General features: G+C 32.6%; 1 protein-coding gene across 35 annotated transcripts in view; it reads right to left on the bottom strand.

The window, feature by feature from the left end:
• Window positions 1–833: 833 nt before the first annotated feature.
• The window catches only part of LOC117104293 (dedicator of cytokinesis protein 9-like), an 81,466-nt gene continuing 64,508 nt past the window's right edge, over window positions 834–17,791 (bottom strand). For 33 of the 35 annotated variants that reach the window (XM_033245043.1, XM_033245046.1, XM_033245048.1 and 30 more), the window contains 19 exons: window positions 17,302–17,532; window positions 16,753–16,819; window positions 15,891–15,944; window positions 14,568–14,621; window positions 9,483–9,589; window positions 8,750–8,871; window positions 8,264–8,401; window positions 7,978–8,160; window positions 7,695–7,799; window positions 7,264–7,479; window positions 6,430–6,597; window positions 5,824–5,946; window positions 5,443–5,559; window positions 5,163–5,306; window positions 4,289–4,499; window positions 3,811–4,001; window positions 2,412–2,512; window positions 1,633–1,771; window positions 834–1,086 (listed from right to left, as the gene is read on the bottom strand). In XM_033245043.1, the coding sequence (XP_033100934.1) occupies window positions 1,006–1,086; window positions 1,633–1,771; window positions 2,412–2,512; window positions 3,811–4,001; window positions 4,289–4,499; window positions 5,163–5,306; window positions 5,443–5,559; window positions 5,824–5,946; window positions 6,430–6,597; window positions 7,264–7,479; window positions 7,695–7,799; window positions 7,978–8,160; window positions 8,264–8,401; window positions 8,750–8,871; window positions 9,483–9,589; window positions 14,568–14,621; window positions 15,891–15,944; window positions 16,753–16,819; window positions 17,302–17,532 (2,552 nt within the window). In that variant the 3' untranslated portion in view covers window positions 834–1,005. The remainder of the gene's footprint in view (window positions 1,087–1,632; window positions 1,772–2,411; window positions 2,513–3,810; window positions 4,002–4,288; window positions 4,500–5,162; window positions 5,307–5,442; window positions 5,560–5,823; window positions 5,947–6,429; window positions 6,598–7,263; window positions 7,480–7,694; window positions 7,800–7,977; window positions 8,161–8,263; window positions 8,402–8,749; window positions 8,872–9,482; window positions 9,590–14,567; window positions 14,622–15,890; window positions 15,945–16,752; window positions 16,820–17,301; window positions 17,533–17,791) is intronic. The other 2 variants (XM_033245051.1, XM_033245049.1) reach the window with 2 other exon arrangements.

The raw sequence follows: 17,791 nt of genomic DNA on the forward strand, positions 1-17,791 counted from the left end.
TGATTGTATGGCACACCAGAGGTACCAGTGATCATGGTATGGCACTCCAGAGGTACCAGTGATCATAGTATGGCACTCCAGGGTACAAGTAATCAAGGTATGGCACCCAGAGGTACCAGGGATCATGGTATAGCACCTCAGAGGTTCCAGAGATCATGGTATGGCACCAAAGAGGTACCGGTGATCATGGTATGGCACTCACGTGGTACCAGTGAGTGATCATAGTATGACACACCAGAGTATGACACACCAGTAGCACCTCAGAGGTACCAGTGATCATTGTATGGCACACCAGAGGTACCAGTGACCATGGTATGGCACCCCAGAGGTATCATTGATCAATGATCATGGTATGGCACCCCAGAGATACCAGTGATCATGGTATAGCACCTCAGATGTACCAGTGGTCATGGCATGGCACCCCGGAGACACTAGTGATCATAGTATGGCACCCCAGAGGTACCAGTGATACTAGAGATGGAACTTGACAAACAAGCCCTTAACATTCTAAATTCAAACACTCTTAATGTCATTACACCTAAAACTAATACTGTTTAAAATAAAACTTAAAATTGCTAGGGTAAAAATGTAAAGTTTATTCTATAATCAGGTTATGAAAAGTATTTTTCTTCATTGAATTCATCACAATTGCATTTAAGTATTTTTCACCGTCTATTTATTATAAGCCAGGACCAAAAATCTCAACTATCACCTTGGCTGTTTCATCCAGGATAAATATTTTTAAATCGAAAAAAAAATTAAATAAATATACAGTATGGTATGACAAGTATATAACAAGGTATGATACCTGTACAATAGTATTGTAATACTACAGTCATGTACTAAGGTACATGTGATAAACTATATCTCAACTTCTTCAGAGATTTAACGATTTTGACAGCAACAAACATGGAAATGTTGATATTTGGTATTTTACTCCAATATATGGTTTGATCTATGTGGAAGTAGGACAGGTGTGCAATATGCAAATGAGCAGTTAATAATCTATACTGCCCAGGAATCACTTATATTACTGAATACTTGGCTGGCAGATTTTGTCTTCAGTGTTGGAAGCTCATCAAGAATCTTTGAGAGAAAAAAATATAACAAAATGTATTTAATTTTTATTTATGTAATTGCATATCATGTTCTCATTGTTCTAATTACAACAGACCTTTCTGGAGTGTCAATCAAACTTAACAACTGACCAATCAGAGCAAGGTCACGAATATGGGCGAGTCCTACAAACACACAAGTTGTGCCATACATTTGGGACCTTAGCAACAATATCCAAGGGGCGGATCTTAGCGGAATGTTCCATTACAATATAATTATAAAGTATATTAATAACAACAGAATAGTGGTAATAGTAATAATAATATTGAATAGATAATAAGAACAATATAATGGTGACAATAACAATGAGTATGTTATTTGTAATGTTTTATATTGTTAATTGTTTTGCCAGAATGAATAAAATAAAATATATATAAAAAAATAAAGTATAATAATAATAAAAAAAATTAATTTGGTGATAATGATGATGAAGATGATGATAATAAATTAATAGACATGTCTAACTACCAGATAATTAAAAATGGTATTAAAATTAATTTAAAATTTTAAACTTACATTTTCACCGAGTAGTTCAGAGAGAGCCGCAACCATCTCTTCAAAATTGCCCTTCATTTTGTCGTGGTACTCATACTGATCAGATTTAATTAACTGGCTATTCCTTTCAAGGCATTCAGAGCATGCAACGATGAAATTTCTTAAAATATAAATTGAATAAAAATCAGATAAAGTAGGCATGAATGAACATATTGCCTAAAATTCTTTAATAATAATATTGCTTATTAATAGGGCAAAACAGTCACAGATATTAACAATTTAGTTTTTCCTGATCCTACAGATTTTTTAAATACCAAAATCTGCTCAGTGTGCCTCCAACAAACAATCAGCAGAGGGCGTTTGGATTATGAAATTTTCACAAACTCACTTAAAAACTTGCTTGAGTTCCCATACATGTTGGCTGGACCAGTGCTTCTCCTGATTTTTTCCCAAAAACGCTGCTGCATATGCTGTTGGACCAGCATTTACCTGAAAAAATTTACAAAAGAAATCAAACGTCAGAGTTCTAGTTTGGATATTTAAAAAACATATTATGTCATTCCCTTCATCATTCATAAAAACTAATAATAAAAACAAACAATTGAAAGTAATTTTCAGAACAAGACAGGAGGGTTTGGAGGAGGAAAAGCTGTAAAAAAACTACTATCAATGGCGATGTGTGCCCCTTCAACATTAAAATATTAGCAATAGTAAAATGAGATGGATTCATCGACCGATATTCGTATGACCTTCATACAACACGGTGCGCTTGGATTACGAAAGAATTTTCACAAACTCACTTAAAAACTTGCTTGAGTTCCCATACATGTTGGCTGGACCAGTGCTTCTCCTGATTTTTTCCCAAAAACGCTGCTGCATATGCTGTTGGACCAGCATTTACCTGAAAAAATTTACAAAAGAAATCAAACGTCAGAGTTCTAGTTTGGATATTTAAAAAACATATTATGTCATTCCCTTCATCATTCATAAAAACTAATAATAAAAACAAACAATTGAAAGTAATTTTCAGAACAAGACAGGAGGGTTTGGAGGAGGAAAAGCTGTAAAAAAACTACTATCAATGGCGATGTGTGCCCCTTCAACATTAAAATATTAGCAATAGTAAAATAGATAGAGTCCTTCTCTCGTTACCTTAAGCTCTGTTAAAGTTTTATGTGACAAATAACTGTGATTTGTCCATAACGTTGACAAAAAATAATTTGGTACTATTATCATGTAATGTAAATTTAAAATTGAATAATTATGTAATATACTGTAAATATTATAAAAAAATTAAATTGTCTTTATAAATTTTCAATTATTTTTCTATAAAATTTGCATTTTTTGTATTTAAACTTATATTTTTGTAATATCCAAATTTGTTAATTGATAATCATTTTGTTATATTATGTTTTTATTTATTTATCCTCACCTATGCCATTACCGAAAATGAAAACAAGTCAACACAAAAACTCATCAATACCTATAAATATTAAATAACTAAATGCCTGTGAATAATTGTGCAATATTAAACAGTATAATAGTACAGTACATAACTTTAAAAGAACAGCTGCAGATAATTTTTGTATTTTAAGTATTATATTTTAAGTTCTGATTTTTAATTAATTTTTGTAATCTACTGTACTTTTATGTAATCCAATAAATTTTTTTTTCTCATTAAGATAAATTTGTATATATATTTTTCTTATTCTTTTTATTTATTACTTAATTTAATTTGAATTGAAGTTTTAAATTGAAGTGCAATATATTAAGGCTAAATAATTAGATTCGTTTTTTTATATTTGTATCTATTGTAATACAAAAATTTTAGCTGCATGCTACCGTTTCGTACATTTTTTCTACACCGTAATAAATAAAAAAAATTTAAAAAAATTATTATTATTTTTTTTATTTATACCTTTATTTGCATATATTAAATTAAATTTGATAATTATCTTCATGTTGTATGTATTTCTTTGACGAGGACCCCTTCTGAAACAAGCATCCTAGCTTAAAGTGTTATCCTCTCCTTATATGCCATATAATGTTATATTGCAATGAACTTTATTTATTTAATTTGTTTTTAATGTACACTTGTATTTTTTTTTATATACTGTATGGATACCAATAAATACTATAAACAAACATCAAACAAATACCGCCCTCATACAGGATTTAAAGGCTTGTACGAATACTAACCTGCACACTGACGCTACCCTGTAACTTGAGTTGAAGTCCCTTGAGGTCAGGTGATATGCATGTGGTCACCTGATGCAGTTCTTTGACCCTGGTATTCATTTCATCGATAGCTACTTGGATCGGGCTTAGTTCCTGATGGTGCTCGTACATCACTTTGATGCGTTTCTTCACATAAGGGAATGTATGCGAAGCTGAATAAAAGGAGATTATACAGGTGAATGGTAGGAATTATGCAAATTAGACCTCCAAATAACAATTCACTATTATTTAAAGCTTAGCTGAGGAACCAATCTGTCATATCAATTGCTTGCGTAGTGTTGCTAAGTAACAAAGTGGTGTCACAGTGTTGTGACATCAGCAACCTAGTACTCGCTATAAATAAACAGTTGGTTTGTTAAAGATGGTTTTTAAAATACTACGGACCTAAACATTCATAAACAAACTGTAATGTGGTAATATGTACCTAGCACATACTTACTTGTGAGGATAGTTTTGCGCATGCACTGCTGTTCCACTGACCCACGTGCCTTCCCTGCTTTGGTGTACGGTGTTTCAAAAACAAACCGATTGATGTTGTTTGAGCGTTCAAATTCAGTCTTCCTGCTCTCCAAATCTTTTTCATCAAAGTAAGGTTTCACAAATGTTACCTGAATGTATGCAATCTTCTCGTTTAGCTTTGATTGGTCAACCTTGGAGAAAAATCAAATATAAAATCTTTAACAAATGTTAAAATAGGCTCCCAGCAGGATCGTGTGTCTACTGCATAAGGTTTTTTTTGGGCTACTTTTAACTCATCCATGCTGTCTGTTTTGTCAATTCACTTGACTATTAACTAACTGTATAAGTATACTAGATTGTTTGAGATGTCTTACCTAGCAGCTTTCTGTGTTGGCAATACAATTGATAACTTACTGTAAACTGAGAAAGGTGTTATCTAGTATGACATCATATTTCGTGGACTTGCTATTCATTTTTATCTTTAGCTCATGGAGTCATGACTCACCCCATCATTCCTCTATACCGGATTTACTCTCAAACGTTTAATCGGATTTATTCTTACAAGGTCAAGTGCCAGACCATAAAATATTGTCTACTTGTCCCCCACCCCAAGGGGCAGTAGACAAAATGAGCATATTTAATTGTTGGCATAAATACAAGTGGCTATTATTGAGCGAATACTACTGTATTCAGACCACTAAAACAATACAGTTTCATCACTGATGACATCGGATTGCCATCAGATCATATTTGTTTTGTAGACTAATTCGCTAACTTCATTTCAATCAATCTTCAAATTCACCCCTTAAGCACTACAGGATGTCGAGACAAATATAAAAAGTGAGGATACATACCTTAACAGAGTCTCGTATCAACTCAACATTACCTCCACCAAACTTGCTCTCACAGAGTGTAAAAAGTCGTTGTGAAATGTCCACCAGACCAGTGACTTTAGGCTCTTTGTAAATGTATTGTTTACCATCATCAGAACCAAAATACTAAATGAAATAATGTCAATAGTTATCTGTCTTCTTTTAATTAGTTTGTAATAAACAAAGTCAGTTTGCAAGGCTTTCAGATAAGTATATTTTTGTATGTGAGTAAAAAATCATGATTTGATAAATAAGAGCATACCATTGGTCCAAAGAAAGCAACTCTATAGTAATTTCCTAGCCACCTCTTTTGTGACATCATCACCTTCAAGACTGTTTGGTAAGCCTGGTGCACGTGGCCATATGCTGCTGCCAGGCCCTGTAATAGACAAAACAGATGACACTTTTAAATACTTTATACCTAGCAAATTTACCGTCTACCTATTTCTAAGCATGTTAAAGTTTTTGCATAGTTGGTTTTAAAGTTTGATTCAGTTCAATTTTTATTTTTGCTACTTTGTTGTATTTAAAAATAAAAATTCTTGTCATAATATCATTTAATAAAACAGAATAAAAAACAAACAAACAGAAAAGACTGATAAAAAAAAAGTGATAGGGATATGCATGACGATGCTTGACTTACAGTGAAGTCCCGCTGCTGTTCATAATATGGAATGGCCAACTTATACACCTCTCCTATCAACTCAAACCTTTCTGCTTTGTCTAATGCACCAGCTATCTTTTCCAACTGCTCTACAAAGTGTTCCTGTAGATTATATAAAATAAAGGCATAGTAAAAATGATACACTACCATGAAAGAGTGTGATGCTGTTGTAAACATTGTGGTTCCAGCCCAAGACCATTGATTTTCCTGTACTCTACAGAATACATAATGGTTAGCGGTTTGGTGCAAGTGGTAAGAATTCTCAAACCTAATGGTCAGGGTTTCAATCCTTTGTTCTTGAGTCACTTATATTGCTTTAGTCTAAAGTATCAATGGGTACCAGCAAATTGCTGGGAGTAACTTGTGTAGGACCAGCGTCCCACCCAGGGGGAAGCGTCACACTCTTATTCACTTTCCCCTACTTGAAACTGGGGATAAGCTGCAGCCACTATGAGCCCTTTGGCTTGGCAAAAACATATATATATATATACTGTAGTATACTGTATGTTAGGTGTGAATGATTTAAAAAAAAATATATACTTAGACTGACATTAAGAATACAGGTTAATAAAAGTATGTGTTTACCTCAGTATATTGTACATCCTGCATACCACCATCATCTTTGACACCCTTTTCATCCTCCTCCACGTTGGCAGAGATTGTTTTGAACACGGAGCAACCTTTTGGGTACACCCCTTTACGTTTCAAATACTCCGCTAGAATTGCAGCGATGTGGATGTAACAGAAAGCAGCCTAAGAGGAAGAAGATGAATAAAATAATATAATAAAAACCTAATCCACACATGTTGAATTTAAACCCTGTTAAATGAAAACATTGTTTTCGTACAATTAAACAATCCCTCAATTCTGCCTTCCCAAACCAATCATCATGACTTTCTTTGTCCTTTCTACCTTACTTGCTAAGTCTTTCATACTCCACATTAACTTGACCCCTTACTTAAAAGTAAGGATGTTCCAAGCATTCTGAGCAACGAACAACCAATCATCCCCTTACTAAGTCACTCAACAGTGTCTAGAGTGTACTGTATATTATGATAAGGTAAGAGAGACGGGCAATTCAGCATGTAACATGAGAGTCTCAAGCATGAGCATGGGTTTCATTCCCTCACTGTGCATTTCGCTTGTCCTTGAGCAAGGTACTTTATCTGCATTGCTTCTCTCGACCCAGGAGTATAACTGGGTACCTGGTGGGGTTGCCTGCTACTGTGCCAATATGGCAGCAACACTGAAGCATGAGGACCCAATGACCAGGGAAAACAAAGCGCTTTGTAACCTAAAGGAATAGACGCTATATAAATACTAAAATAACAATATACGGGGCATTGCAGAGTCACATCATCTAATAAGAGAGATTATAGTTGGATATGAAAGAAATAAAACACAAAAATTATTTTGTACCTCAGAATAGTTGCCATGTTTGTTGTGCGTTTCTGCCATGCTTTCCAGCCAGGTTCTGCGCAGCTCTGGCGTACTGGAGTAAGATCTTGCCAAACTGTATTGCAGATCCACATACATCTCAGGATCATTCTCATGCTCTTTCATTTGTGCAGTCGCCATCAGAACCGTCCTAATCTTTTTGGTAAGGTCACGAACTTGTGATGGAAAGTGAGAATTCTGTGGAGAGAGGGAGAATAAAATATCTTCAAAATTTAATTAATAGCTATTTCCATGATATGAAGACAAAAATTATATTAAAATTCCAGAAATAAATTAAGCTTTCAATCCATTCAGGCTGAAGACGTTGACATTCAGTTTATTATGTTTTATCAAGTATTAAATGTAGTTATTTTTATTTTAAATTTATTCACATTTGACAGACACACACATACCTGCATTCCCTTGTCGTTGTTGGCATAGTTGTTAACAATCGCCAACGACTCTTGGAATCTTGCGCTGTCAGCATCAGAAATAAGTTTTGATACGGCAATTATTACCTGTAATGTGAAATAATAAAACATTTTTATATGGTTTTATTACAGAACGGGAAAAACAGAAATACAAAAAATTTAAAATAATATCTTATACGTTGTATATTGTCAAAGGAATCACAAATTTGTAGTGTCATAATGGACAATGTTATCTTATCTTTATTTTTGCAAAATTAAAACTGACCTGTAGATGAACTCTGACAAATTCTTTGCGTCCTGTGAACTCAAAATTGCTCCTCATCAGAAGGTAGAGCAGTGCACATGATTCGTTACGTGTTGATGGAAAACGCGAGTTGCAACACTTCAGGACTTCCACGCATAAATCGCCAACAAGCGTTGAGCTTCCCTTGAACATAGCTGCTTGGAACTAATTAATAGAAAAAATGATTTTCCGTATAAGGAAAAAACCTTAAAATCAGGTATACTACAGAATTATAATATTTTTCCATATTTAAAAAGAAAATAATTACCTTATTTACTAATGCCCGCAAGGATGCAAATGTGTACTTGTAGAGCAATTCTGATTGGCCAAACTGCAGGATTGTGATGAAGATCTCCTTCACTTTCATCATTAATGGGTTGTCACCATCATTGGCATCAAGTTGGTTCTGGTAGGAAATAAATAATTACAAATATATGATTATATATAGTAACAATGGTAATAAAAACAACACTTATTAAAAACAATAAATATTAATAATGAAAAATAAACAAGTAATAATAATAAGAAAAGGTGCATTCTGTACTATGATCCAATAAAAATGACAGCAAAAGAGAATGTTTCTAGTTTCATAGTTCCTGAACTTCAAGCAATATAGTTCATAGTTCATGACCTTACCTTTAAGTTCATGCACCCTAAATTTAATGTAATACGGTTCATAGTTCATGACCTTACATTTAAGTTCATGACCTTACATTTAAGTTCATGCAATACAGTTCATAGTTCATGACCTTACCTTGAAGTTCATGAGGTATTGTCCAAGGATATCCAGTACGATGAGTCCAACTTCATGTGACATGTTTGCTTCGAGAATTGCACGTTGGTTTGCTTCAGTGTCAGACAACGGTAGTGACAATGCTACATAATAACAATAACAAGAGCAATTAACTGTTGGTAAATTCTGTATGTAGCTGAAATGTATGTTTATTTTGTTATCTTTTTATGTGTGATTTTTGTGATTTCCCTTGCTGTTTGTCTCTTGTGTGAATTTAGTATTTCTATCTTTACAAGTGTGTTTTTAGTAACTTTTTAATGTGAAACCTTTGTAAATTGACACAGTTCAACGATTTTATGTTGCCACGTCAATGTTTTTGAATAAACCAGAAATGAATGAATGAATGAAAAAAGGAACAACAATAATAAAGTATTATTCTTAATACCAGTAATAGCAAGCATTCCATTGCTTGTTGGTGGAGCTGTTTTAGTCTTGAAAATAAATCCACTCCAAACCAATGGGATAAACTTTTGATCTTTAAATTTTATTGATTAAAACATGTTATTGTCATCTAAATCAAAACATTTTATAAACAAAACTTTCTGAATATGGCTTAAGAGTAAAGTTAATTTTGATATTTGCTAAATTTGAACCATAAAACAAGCTATAGCCCACTTTTTAAAAATTAGATGACTGAAAAACAATAAAATGAATTGATATATACTCTTTAATAAGACAATCTCATGATACTTACAACTGCTCATGTCAATTGCGGCCACTGATCTTGTCACAAGAGGGCGCTGCCTTGCGGCAGGTAACGTCTTGCTTTTTTCTTCATTCCAACTAGATTTTTCACGAAGTCTAAAATATGAATGAAAGATGCTAATTTTAGTTAAACTCACAATAATTCACTTGTATATTTATTCAAGTGAATTATGGAATATAAAAACAATTGGTGATGTCCATGTTTACATTTAGTTGTTTTGTAGAATGCAATACAGGCACTTTAATGACATGAGATTGGACATGGTGGTGGCTCCAAAAATATGCTGACTGGGTGTCCAACATGTCCAAGAGGGGGATCCAAATTAAGCGGCTGCCTACAGTTTTGGTCAGGGTATCAGAATAAAATCTGTTTTAAGGGTCAAAAGGAAGAGATTTGACTGAAATTGTGATTTTGGACCATAACAATCAAGACTGTAGTCAAATTAACTTTGTTTTGGATAAGAAAAACAATTTTCCTGTGACCCCTGTTGTCACTGATGGGCCAGTCTGATCAAATCAGTAAAGCACACATGAATTTAGTAATTTAAAGAAAGTAAAATACATGAGAATGATGTGAGAAACAATCAATTCAAAGACACACATAAAGATGAAAGTACAGTAGTAGATTAGGAGACAAAAATTTACACAAATTTAACAACAAAATATGTGTGTGCCAGTGGTAGGCAATGTGACAATACTGACACTCAAGAACAAGAACCATAAAGCATATTAAAAATATGAAACATTTTTAAAAGATTAATAACTGTGTGTTTCAAGAGATACAATATGTATGAAAAAGATAGGAGGGGATTGAGAAGGTAGGTGACATGAGCATAGAAGGAAGAGATTGCAGCAATAAAAGATACAAGATATTTATTTTTCTGGTGGTACCAGACTTAAGGCATTTAAAGTGTTTATTGGTATCACCAGACATAAATGCATTGCTTGTCTACTGTATGCTTTTATTTTGTATCATTACTATTCAATGCATTATGTGAATAAACTTAATTGAATGTAGGGTAGGGAGGAGAGATGGAAAAGTGTAGTGGACAAAAGAGAGGGTAGAGGAGAGAATAGAGGCAAAAACCTAGAGTGTGTGTAGAGTAAACTGTACGTTAGAGAATGTTGAGTATAGAGGGGATTGGGAGAAAATGGAGGGGAGAGAATAAAGTGTATGATGAGAGAAGATAAGGCAGATGGTGGATCGAAGAGATGGGAAAAGGACAGAGGGACGTGTAAAGAGTAAAAAGAAAGCTGGGAGTAAATGGGTCCTCCCTAATATTGATGTATTTGAGTTTTTTGTGGACAGTGACTTCTGAATACAGTATATGATACATTGTTTTGATGATTTTTATGTTTCTCCCCTTCTGTTTCATACAGGTAGATCATGAATATATTTTTTGTTTCCACAACACGTTTGTATTTACAATACTGCTTCAACCGTATATAATAATTAAATAAAGATAAGACTTGAATATTGAAAACAGTGCAAACTTTGAAGAAATATTTCCAATTTCATTCGTATCCTAACAGCGAGTAGCTGACCAATTATGTTTAGTCGTGAGAAAAAGTCCTGCTGTTACAGGAGTTGATCCCAGGACCCAGCGATTAATCACTAGGCTATTCAACTTCACTTAGCCTCAACTTAATAGGACATTGACTATTCTTTCATATAACGAGGACCCACGATGAGTTCACCCAAAGTATCAAGATTCTGCCGGAAGTCAGTATAGTTTCCCATAATCTTGAAAGCAAGCAAAATTCTCCTTAAAAACCCCCATCTCTCGCAATTTCAAAATACAGGAAGATTAGCTTATCTTATTTTGCATTTCTAATTGCCTCCCTCAATTCAGCTTTTCATGGACATTACCAGGTGCATCAAAATACAATGTGTTAAAAAGCTCATTAAAAACCAAAATCTAGCTGAAGTGGCACCCTCTCCACCCCCCACCCCCTTACCACCAACTTGGAAGCCCCCAATTGAAAATATATTTAGAAAAGCTTAGTGATACACAATTACAATCAATGTTAAAAACAGAAATTTGCACAGCACACTAGTCAGGTCACAAGTTAGTCAAAGACAAAAATGCTTCTTTGAAAATTTTTACAACCTATCATAGCCATGCATTTTATAAGCAACAAGACAAGTTAATGGTAATGATTTGATTATGTTTATCGAAAAAGCAAGAGCAAAATGGTTGATAACTTTCTAAGAAAAATGTTTAATGATTTCAAGGTCCATGTATATATTATAAAACTGTCACTTAAATTGAGATATAGTCCCCAGTTAAACAATTACACATTTTATACCTTTTCACAGAGCTATTGTATACCTAAATAAAAAGCCTATAGGCCTATTTATATTATTATAGGTGTTCTAGCATCGATCAAGGCAAACAGCAAACTCTATATTTACGTACAATTCCAACATTTACATTTGTATCACACGATGCTGGGGACTTCCCAACCAGAAGTCCCTAGCTATACATCTGCATAGGGAGAACCATTACTCTAAATGGATCGGTGTACAGACTATCCCTATAATGTATGTAATGTACGTATATAGGCTTATTATGTTACGTTTTATTTATAGTATATTTGTTTTAACCTTGGAAAAAGTACCATATGAACCAGCATCATTACCTGTGAACCTTGAATAAAACCTAATTATAATGTTAGAATTAAACATTGTTTGAGGATGATCGACTGACTGATTTTCGTATAATTAGTGAAGCTGCTTCCCCAGGCCAAGGGTAACTAATCCATAATGTATTATGCAATAAATTTTAAAAAATGTCTTAATATAAAAATTAAAGGGTGCATACGACTCAGTCTCATAGCTCAGTGATGTATTGAAATAGCAGACAGAAGGTCTTAAGTTTACAGCCTGATGGAAATATATCTTTAATTAATCTTTAATCAATTTTCTATAGTTTTTTTGGATTAGGACTGTTAAAATATTATTTAACAATACATGTGCAGCAATAAAAAGCCAAATCAATCGACAAATAGCACAAGACACAGATATTCAAAGTTTATGGAGTATTCTTTGAAACCACAGTGGTATATTTGTCACAAAAACCAAACAGGCATATTCTGTGGTTATTGGCATTTTTAGTAATACAGAGATGTGTATAAGAGACAGATATATATATATCTCAAGAATTTTTACTCCAAAAACTTTTCAGGGAAAATACTTTCAGTTAGTGTTATTTGTTCAGACAAGTATAAGAAAGCAAACAACATTTAAACTTGGTGCTGATCTGATTAAATGCAGATCTTAAAAAAAGCTTACCATTGAATGGGGAGGGAATTGTCAGGGTGGGTGATAAAATCATAGAAGAAAATTTAAAGAAAGGTGATTCAATTAAAAATATTATTGTGCAAATACAATATAAAATAAGAAATTATGAGAAGTGCATCAACATAAAATATTTATTAATCTGGTGAGAAAATATATTATTAATGTTTAGGCCTTTAAAATTCATTTGAGAATAAAAAGAAATGCTGTCTGTAATATTACCGTAAATGTTCCAATATGTGCCACTCTCTTATAATTATCCTTTTTAATTAATCGTTATGGCATTTAATCAAGAGTATGTAATATGCTTTGATGTTTTGTATCAAGATAAAAATGAAATGGAGTAAGTAATTGCTCACAGGTTATGCAATACTAATGTTACAATAATATTTAAGCATTATAACAATTCGTATTAAGCACCGCTCTCGGTTAAGTGTTATATTAAAGCCTCCAATTATTTTTATAATTGCTGCAGCATTTATTGGAACATTTAGGTATCAAATAATTTATTAGCTTTGGCTGAGACACATGTAGGAACAATTTGGTTTTCATATTATTTTACTACAAAAGTAAAAAATATATAGCAACTGTATTATTTTTTCAAATGTTAACTGGTTTCAATAGAATTGCTACACACTATCGCTGATGCTTCGGTGATGCTGATTGGTCAGTCGAATCAGGAAGCCTTCAAGATTGCGTCGGGGACTGCTAAGCAGTACAACGATTACACTGAAAACACTGTAGTGATTTTATGGAAACCAGGCTTCAGTGGAAAAGATAATATCTTATAATATTTTATTTCTTACTTCAAAGCTAATAACTTACTTAATGTTGCTTAGCACAGACAGTTTATCTTTGAAATAATGTAGGTTGCAGAAACTTTTATATTAACAATTTCATGAACTTTTATTCTTATTTATAAAATGACACAATAATAATGAATATTAGAAAGTAAAGACTTTGACTTAATAAACATCATCTTAGACATGTACATTATTTCCTCAGCAGCTCAAATAAATTACTTAGAAACTAGGCCCTATCTGATAACAATTATCATCCTATAATTATCCAAGCAGTATTGCATATATGGCGGTTGCCATCCCAAATCCAGCATCAGTGACCAACACATGAAGATTGACTTTTAATGTATTCATATTCTCCACATTATAAGCTTCAAAATGATGGGTCATTTACTGGAATTGACTTACTATTGCTAAAATTTATGAGTAAAAGTGTTACAGCTTCTCTGTACTAAAGTATACAATACTGTCACATTCTAATATGCAAATTACTCAGTTTAACAATAAGCAACAGTACACTGGTTTTGGGATGACAGGCCTTATTATGAGATTGATTCTGCACAAGACATTTTTTTGGTTAATTTTTCAATTGCTATGAAAACAAAGTCATCAAGCAGAGATATACAATAGTCACATAAACAATATGATTTCATGTAGCAACAAACAAAACATAACATTCTTTAACAATGCATAGACATGCAAGCCTCTCATGCAAAAAGAAAAAAAATAAACAAATACAAGTACAGTATTTTCTTTATGCATGCTGCATTTTTGAATCAAAACTTTTAATTATAATAAATTGAATTAAAATGTTAAAATGTGTGTTAGCTATGTTTCTAAATTCAATTCAAATTTTCCATTTAATGGCTTACACCCAATTATAAATTATTAACTTTGTAAATTATGCAAATAATATGCTAATTATGCAAATTAACATGCAAATAAGAGCAGAGTTCATGCTAATACTCCCTACGTTGTGTATGAATGGCCAGCAAAGCAGCTTTTATGCAATTTTCTGGTGAATGGCCTGGCAATGATAGCAAGCATATGGTTACATGACAGCTTGAATTAGCATATTTTGAATATATAATAAGGCAAATATTATCAACACTTTCAAGTGCTGCATTTAAGCAATGCTAGCAGAGACCATGATGGGAGTTACAACCACAGATCACAGAGTTACAAGAGCACTAATGAAATTAGGCAACAGAGAAATTATCAACATAAAGCAGACATTTGGCCAATAGAACCAATGTATTATTTAATGGATGGATATTATAATAAGAATAATTTATAGAGCGCTCTTTAAAACTGGTGTCTCACAGCGTAATAAGACCATAAATCCATTGGAACAAGTGAATATTAAGGAAAGACTCGAATTGGTGGAGAGATAACATAATCAAATATTTATAATGCACCAATTTCAAAAATGCAGTTACCAAATGAATTTGAATTAAATTAATTTAATTTAATTAAATCTATTAATAAATTTTTGAATACTGGGGAGTCCATTCAAAGGAAAGAGACAGAAAATAAAAAAAGAGCGTTTTCCCTTGGTGTTTGTATGGAATGGGTGGACTGCAAGCAATGAATTTTTAACAGAGCAGAATCAAAAATTGAACTTCACATAGATACATTTTGAGAATTCAAACTTTCATCCTCATAATCTCATTTCAAAGCAAAAGCAAATATAATTTAGCACTCCCAAAAAAAACTTCAAATTTGGAAATCAAGCATTTAAATACAAAGACGAATACTTCAGTATTCTTATAGAACTGTGTGGTTATTGTGCAAATGCTGCAAAAAAAAAGTTCTATGGATTTTTGCAATTTAATAACTCTAGTAATCGTATAACTCTATGGCTTAAACTCTTTTACTCTTATTGATGAACAGCTTGTACCATTAATAGCAAGTTAATTAATTGTTAAGTATTAAAAATTAAATTAATATTTGCAATAGTTGGTTGTCTACTATTATGCTCACAAGACAATGATATCAATATAAACAAATAATTTAACAATAAAAAATGGAAAGAGGAAATATTTTAAGCATTAGGCAAGAACACATAAAAACTCACCAAGTTACACAAGATTTGAATGTTGCAAATTAATTTGTGTTTACATATTCATAGATAATTAATCTCTTTTTATAAGTTATTTACACCAAATATTAACATTTGTTGACAATAGATTGGCCTAACCTCAGGTTTTACACCTTAGATGTAATTAATTTTTGTTACCTATTTAATAATTGATGGAGAGATTGATTAATATTATGTAAAGATAGTAAACAATACCTTGCTGATATAATCTGCTTCTTTCCAATGTACCTAAAATGGAATAAGCATGTCCTATAGAGGAAAAAAGAAAATATATATTCTATAGATGTGAAAGAACAACACACTGTATTTAGAACTACAGAGCATCTTAAAATTTGAGACCTCTCTAATTCTGAGGCCATTCTAATTTGAGACCACTTTTTCAAAGTACCAACTAACAATCTTCCAACCTTTCAAAACAAAGACCAAACCCTGTGACCACCCAACATTTTAAGGTCTGAAAGTTGGTCTAAGTTAGAGGAACTGTATTACTAAAAATGCCAAAACACATTTCAATAGGAATTTGTGAATAATTAAAATATTTCACAATTCTTTCATAATATTTATTATACATACTTCCATAAATTTGCAATTATACTTTTTTAAAGTGTATGTTCTGGTTTGTGTAGCAATCACAACTTAGGAAATACAATGCAATCTTGTATGAAATGTTAATTAAATTATAAAGTCAATGGTCATATATTTATATAGCGCCTTCCGCAGAAAACCGTATCAAGGTGCTTTTGAAGCCACAAGAAACAACGACAAAAGAACGCGGGGGGGGGGGGAGTGTGCACCCCCAATATTGAGATAACGTTGCCATCACTACCGTGTACACGCAGGTACCTCGGCGTCAGTTTGCTGGGCTCTGGTAGCTTCCATCAAGAATAAGCCTATGGCTCCCCTACTGTGCACTGCTTAGCTGGCAGTGCTACCTCAAGTAAGGAAGTGCAACTTTTCAGGGGAAAAATCAATATATATATATCAATGAACACTGACTGCGAAAGAGTTTACTAACGTCATCATTAAGTCAAAGTTACCATATTATGATTTAACTTACATCATTAGGTCAAAGAACTGAAGAGTGTCATCCTCTGAAGCCTGTGCCCACCAACCAAGCATAACCTCTGGAAGAAAAATTACAATAACAATATTAACAATTATGGCAATTATGTAGCTGTGGTATGGCAAAAACTACAGTTCATTTTTTAAGTCATTTACTGTAGTTCTTATGAACAAAATGTGATTCTTATAAAATAGTCTTAAAACTAAGACAGTCCACCATTTATATTACCAGCATTAATTACCAATTTCTAACACACACAATGTTACACCTACTATTTAACACTTAATAATAATATAGAATATACATTAATCAAATATATTTTAAAAATTATCTACGTTATTGTCCTTATAATATAGAATACTTATTAATCAATTTTCATTATTATCTATATACATATAATTTTACCTTTGTTAATATCATTATAATATAGAATATAAAATATTTCAGAAAGGTTCAATAATAAAATAATTAACACTAAAGTTTAAATAATAATAATATAAAATATATAAAAAAATATTTCACAATATCTATATAATAGTTTACCTTCGTTGACGTCCTTCACAATAGTAAGGAGGCAGATGAGTAGATCCTTAATTTCAGTTTCTGCCAATCGATCAAACATCACAACAGACTTGTTCCTCAAGCTCCCCTTCAAGCTGTCATCTTTGTGGTTGTCGGGGAAGGGGGCAACCGACCCGTTGGTAGCGGTGCTACTCAACGAGTTGCTCGAGTTACTATGATTCCTGTCGAGCTTAGATGGTAAATTTGGAGTTCCTGGAAATTTTCAAATTCAAAGATTAAAATCTTGTTTTCTAGTTTTAATGCATAGATATCAGTTAAAATGTTTACTTTATTATTTTATTATTTTTAAACAATGTAGTGTTGAAATAACATTTCTTCATACAGATCTCCCTTTAATTTAAGACCACTTTAAGGACCAAGGTGTTCATGGTCTCAAGCAACTTTGGTCTTTAGTTAAAAAAATAATCATTAAAAATATAAAAGTTAGGTGCTCATCTGGGGCCACAGAAAA

This window comes from Anneissia japonica, unplaced genomic scaffold (assembly GCF_011630105.1).
Source record: "Anneissia japonica isolate Jap-2015-1 unplaced genomic scaffold, ASM1163010v1 scaffold16607_len328336_cov185, whole genome shotgun sequence".
Classification (NCBI taxonomy): Eukaryota; Metazoa; Echinodermata; class Crinoidea; order Comatulida; family Comatulidae; genus Anneissia; species Anneissia japonica.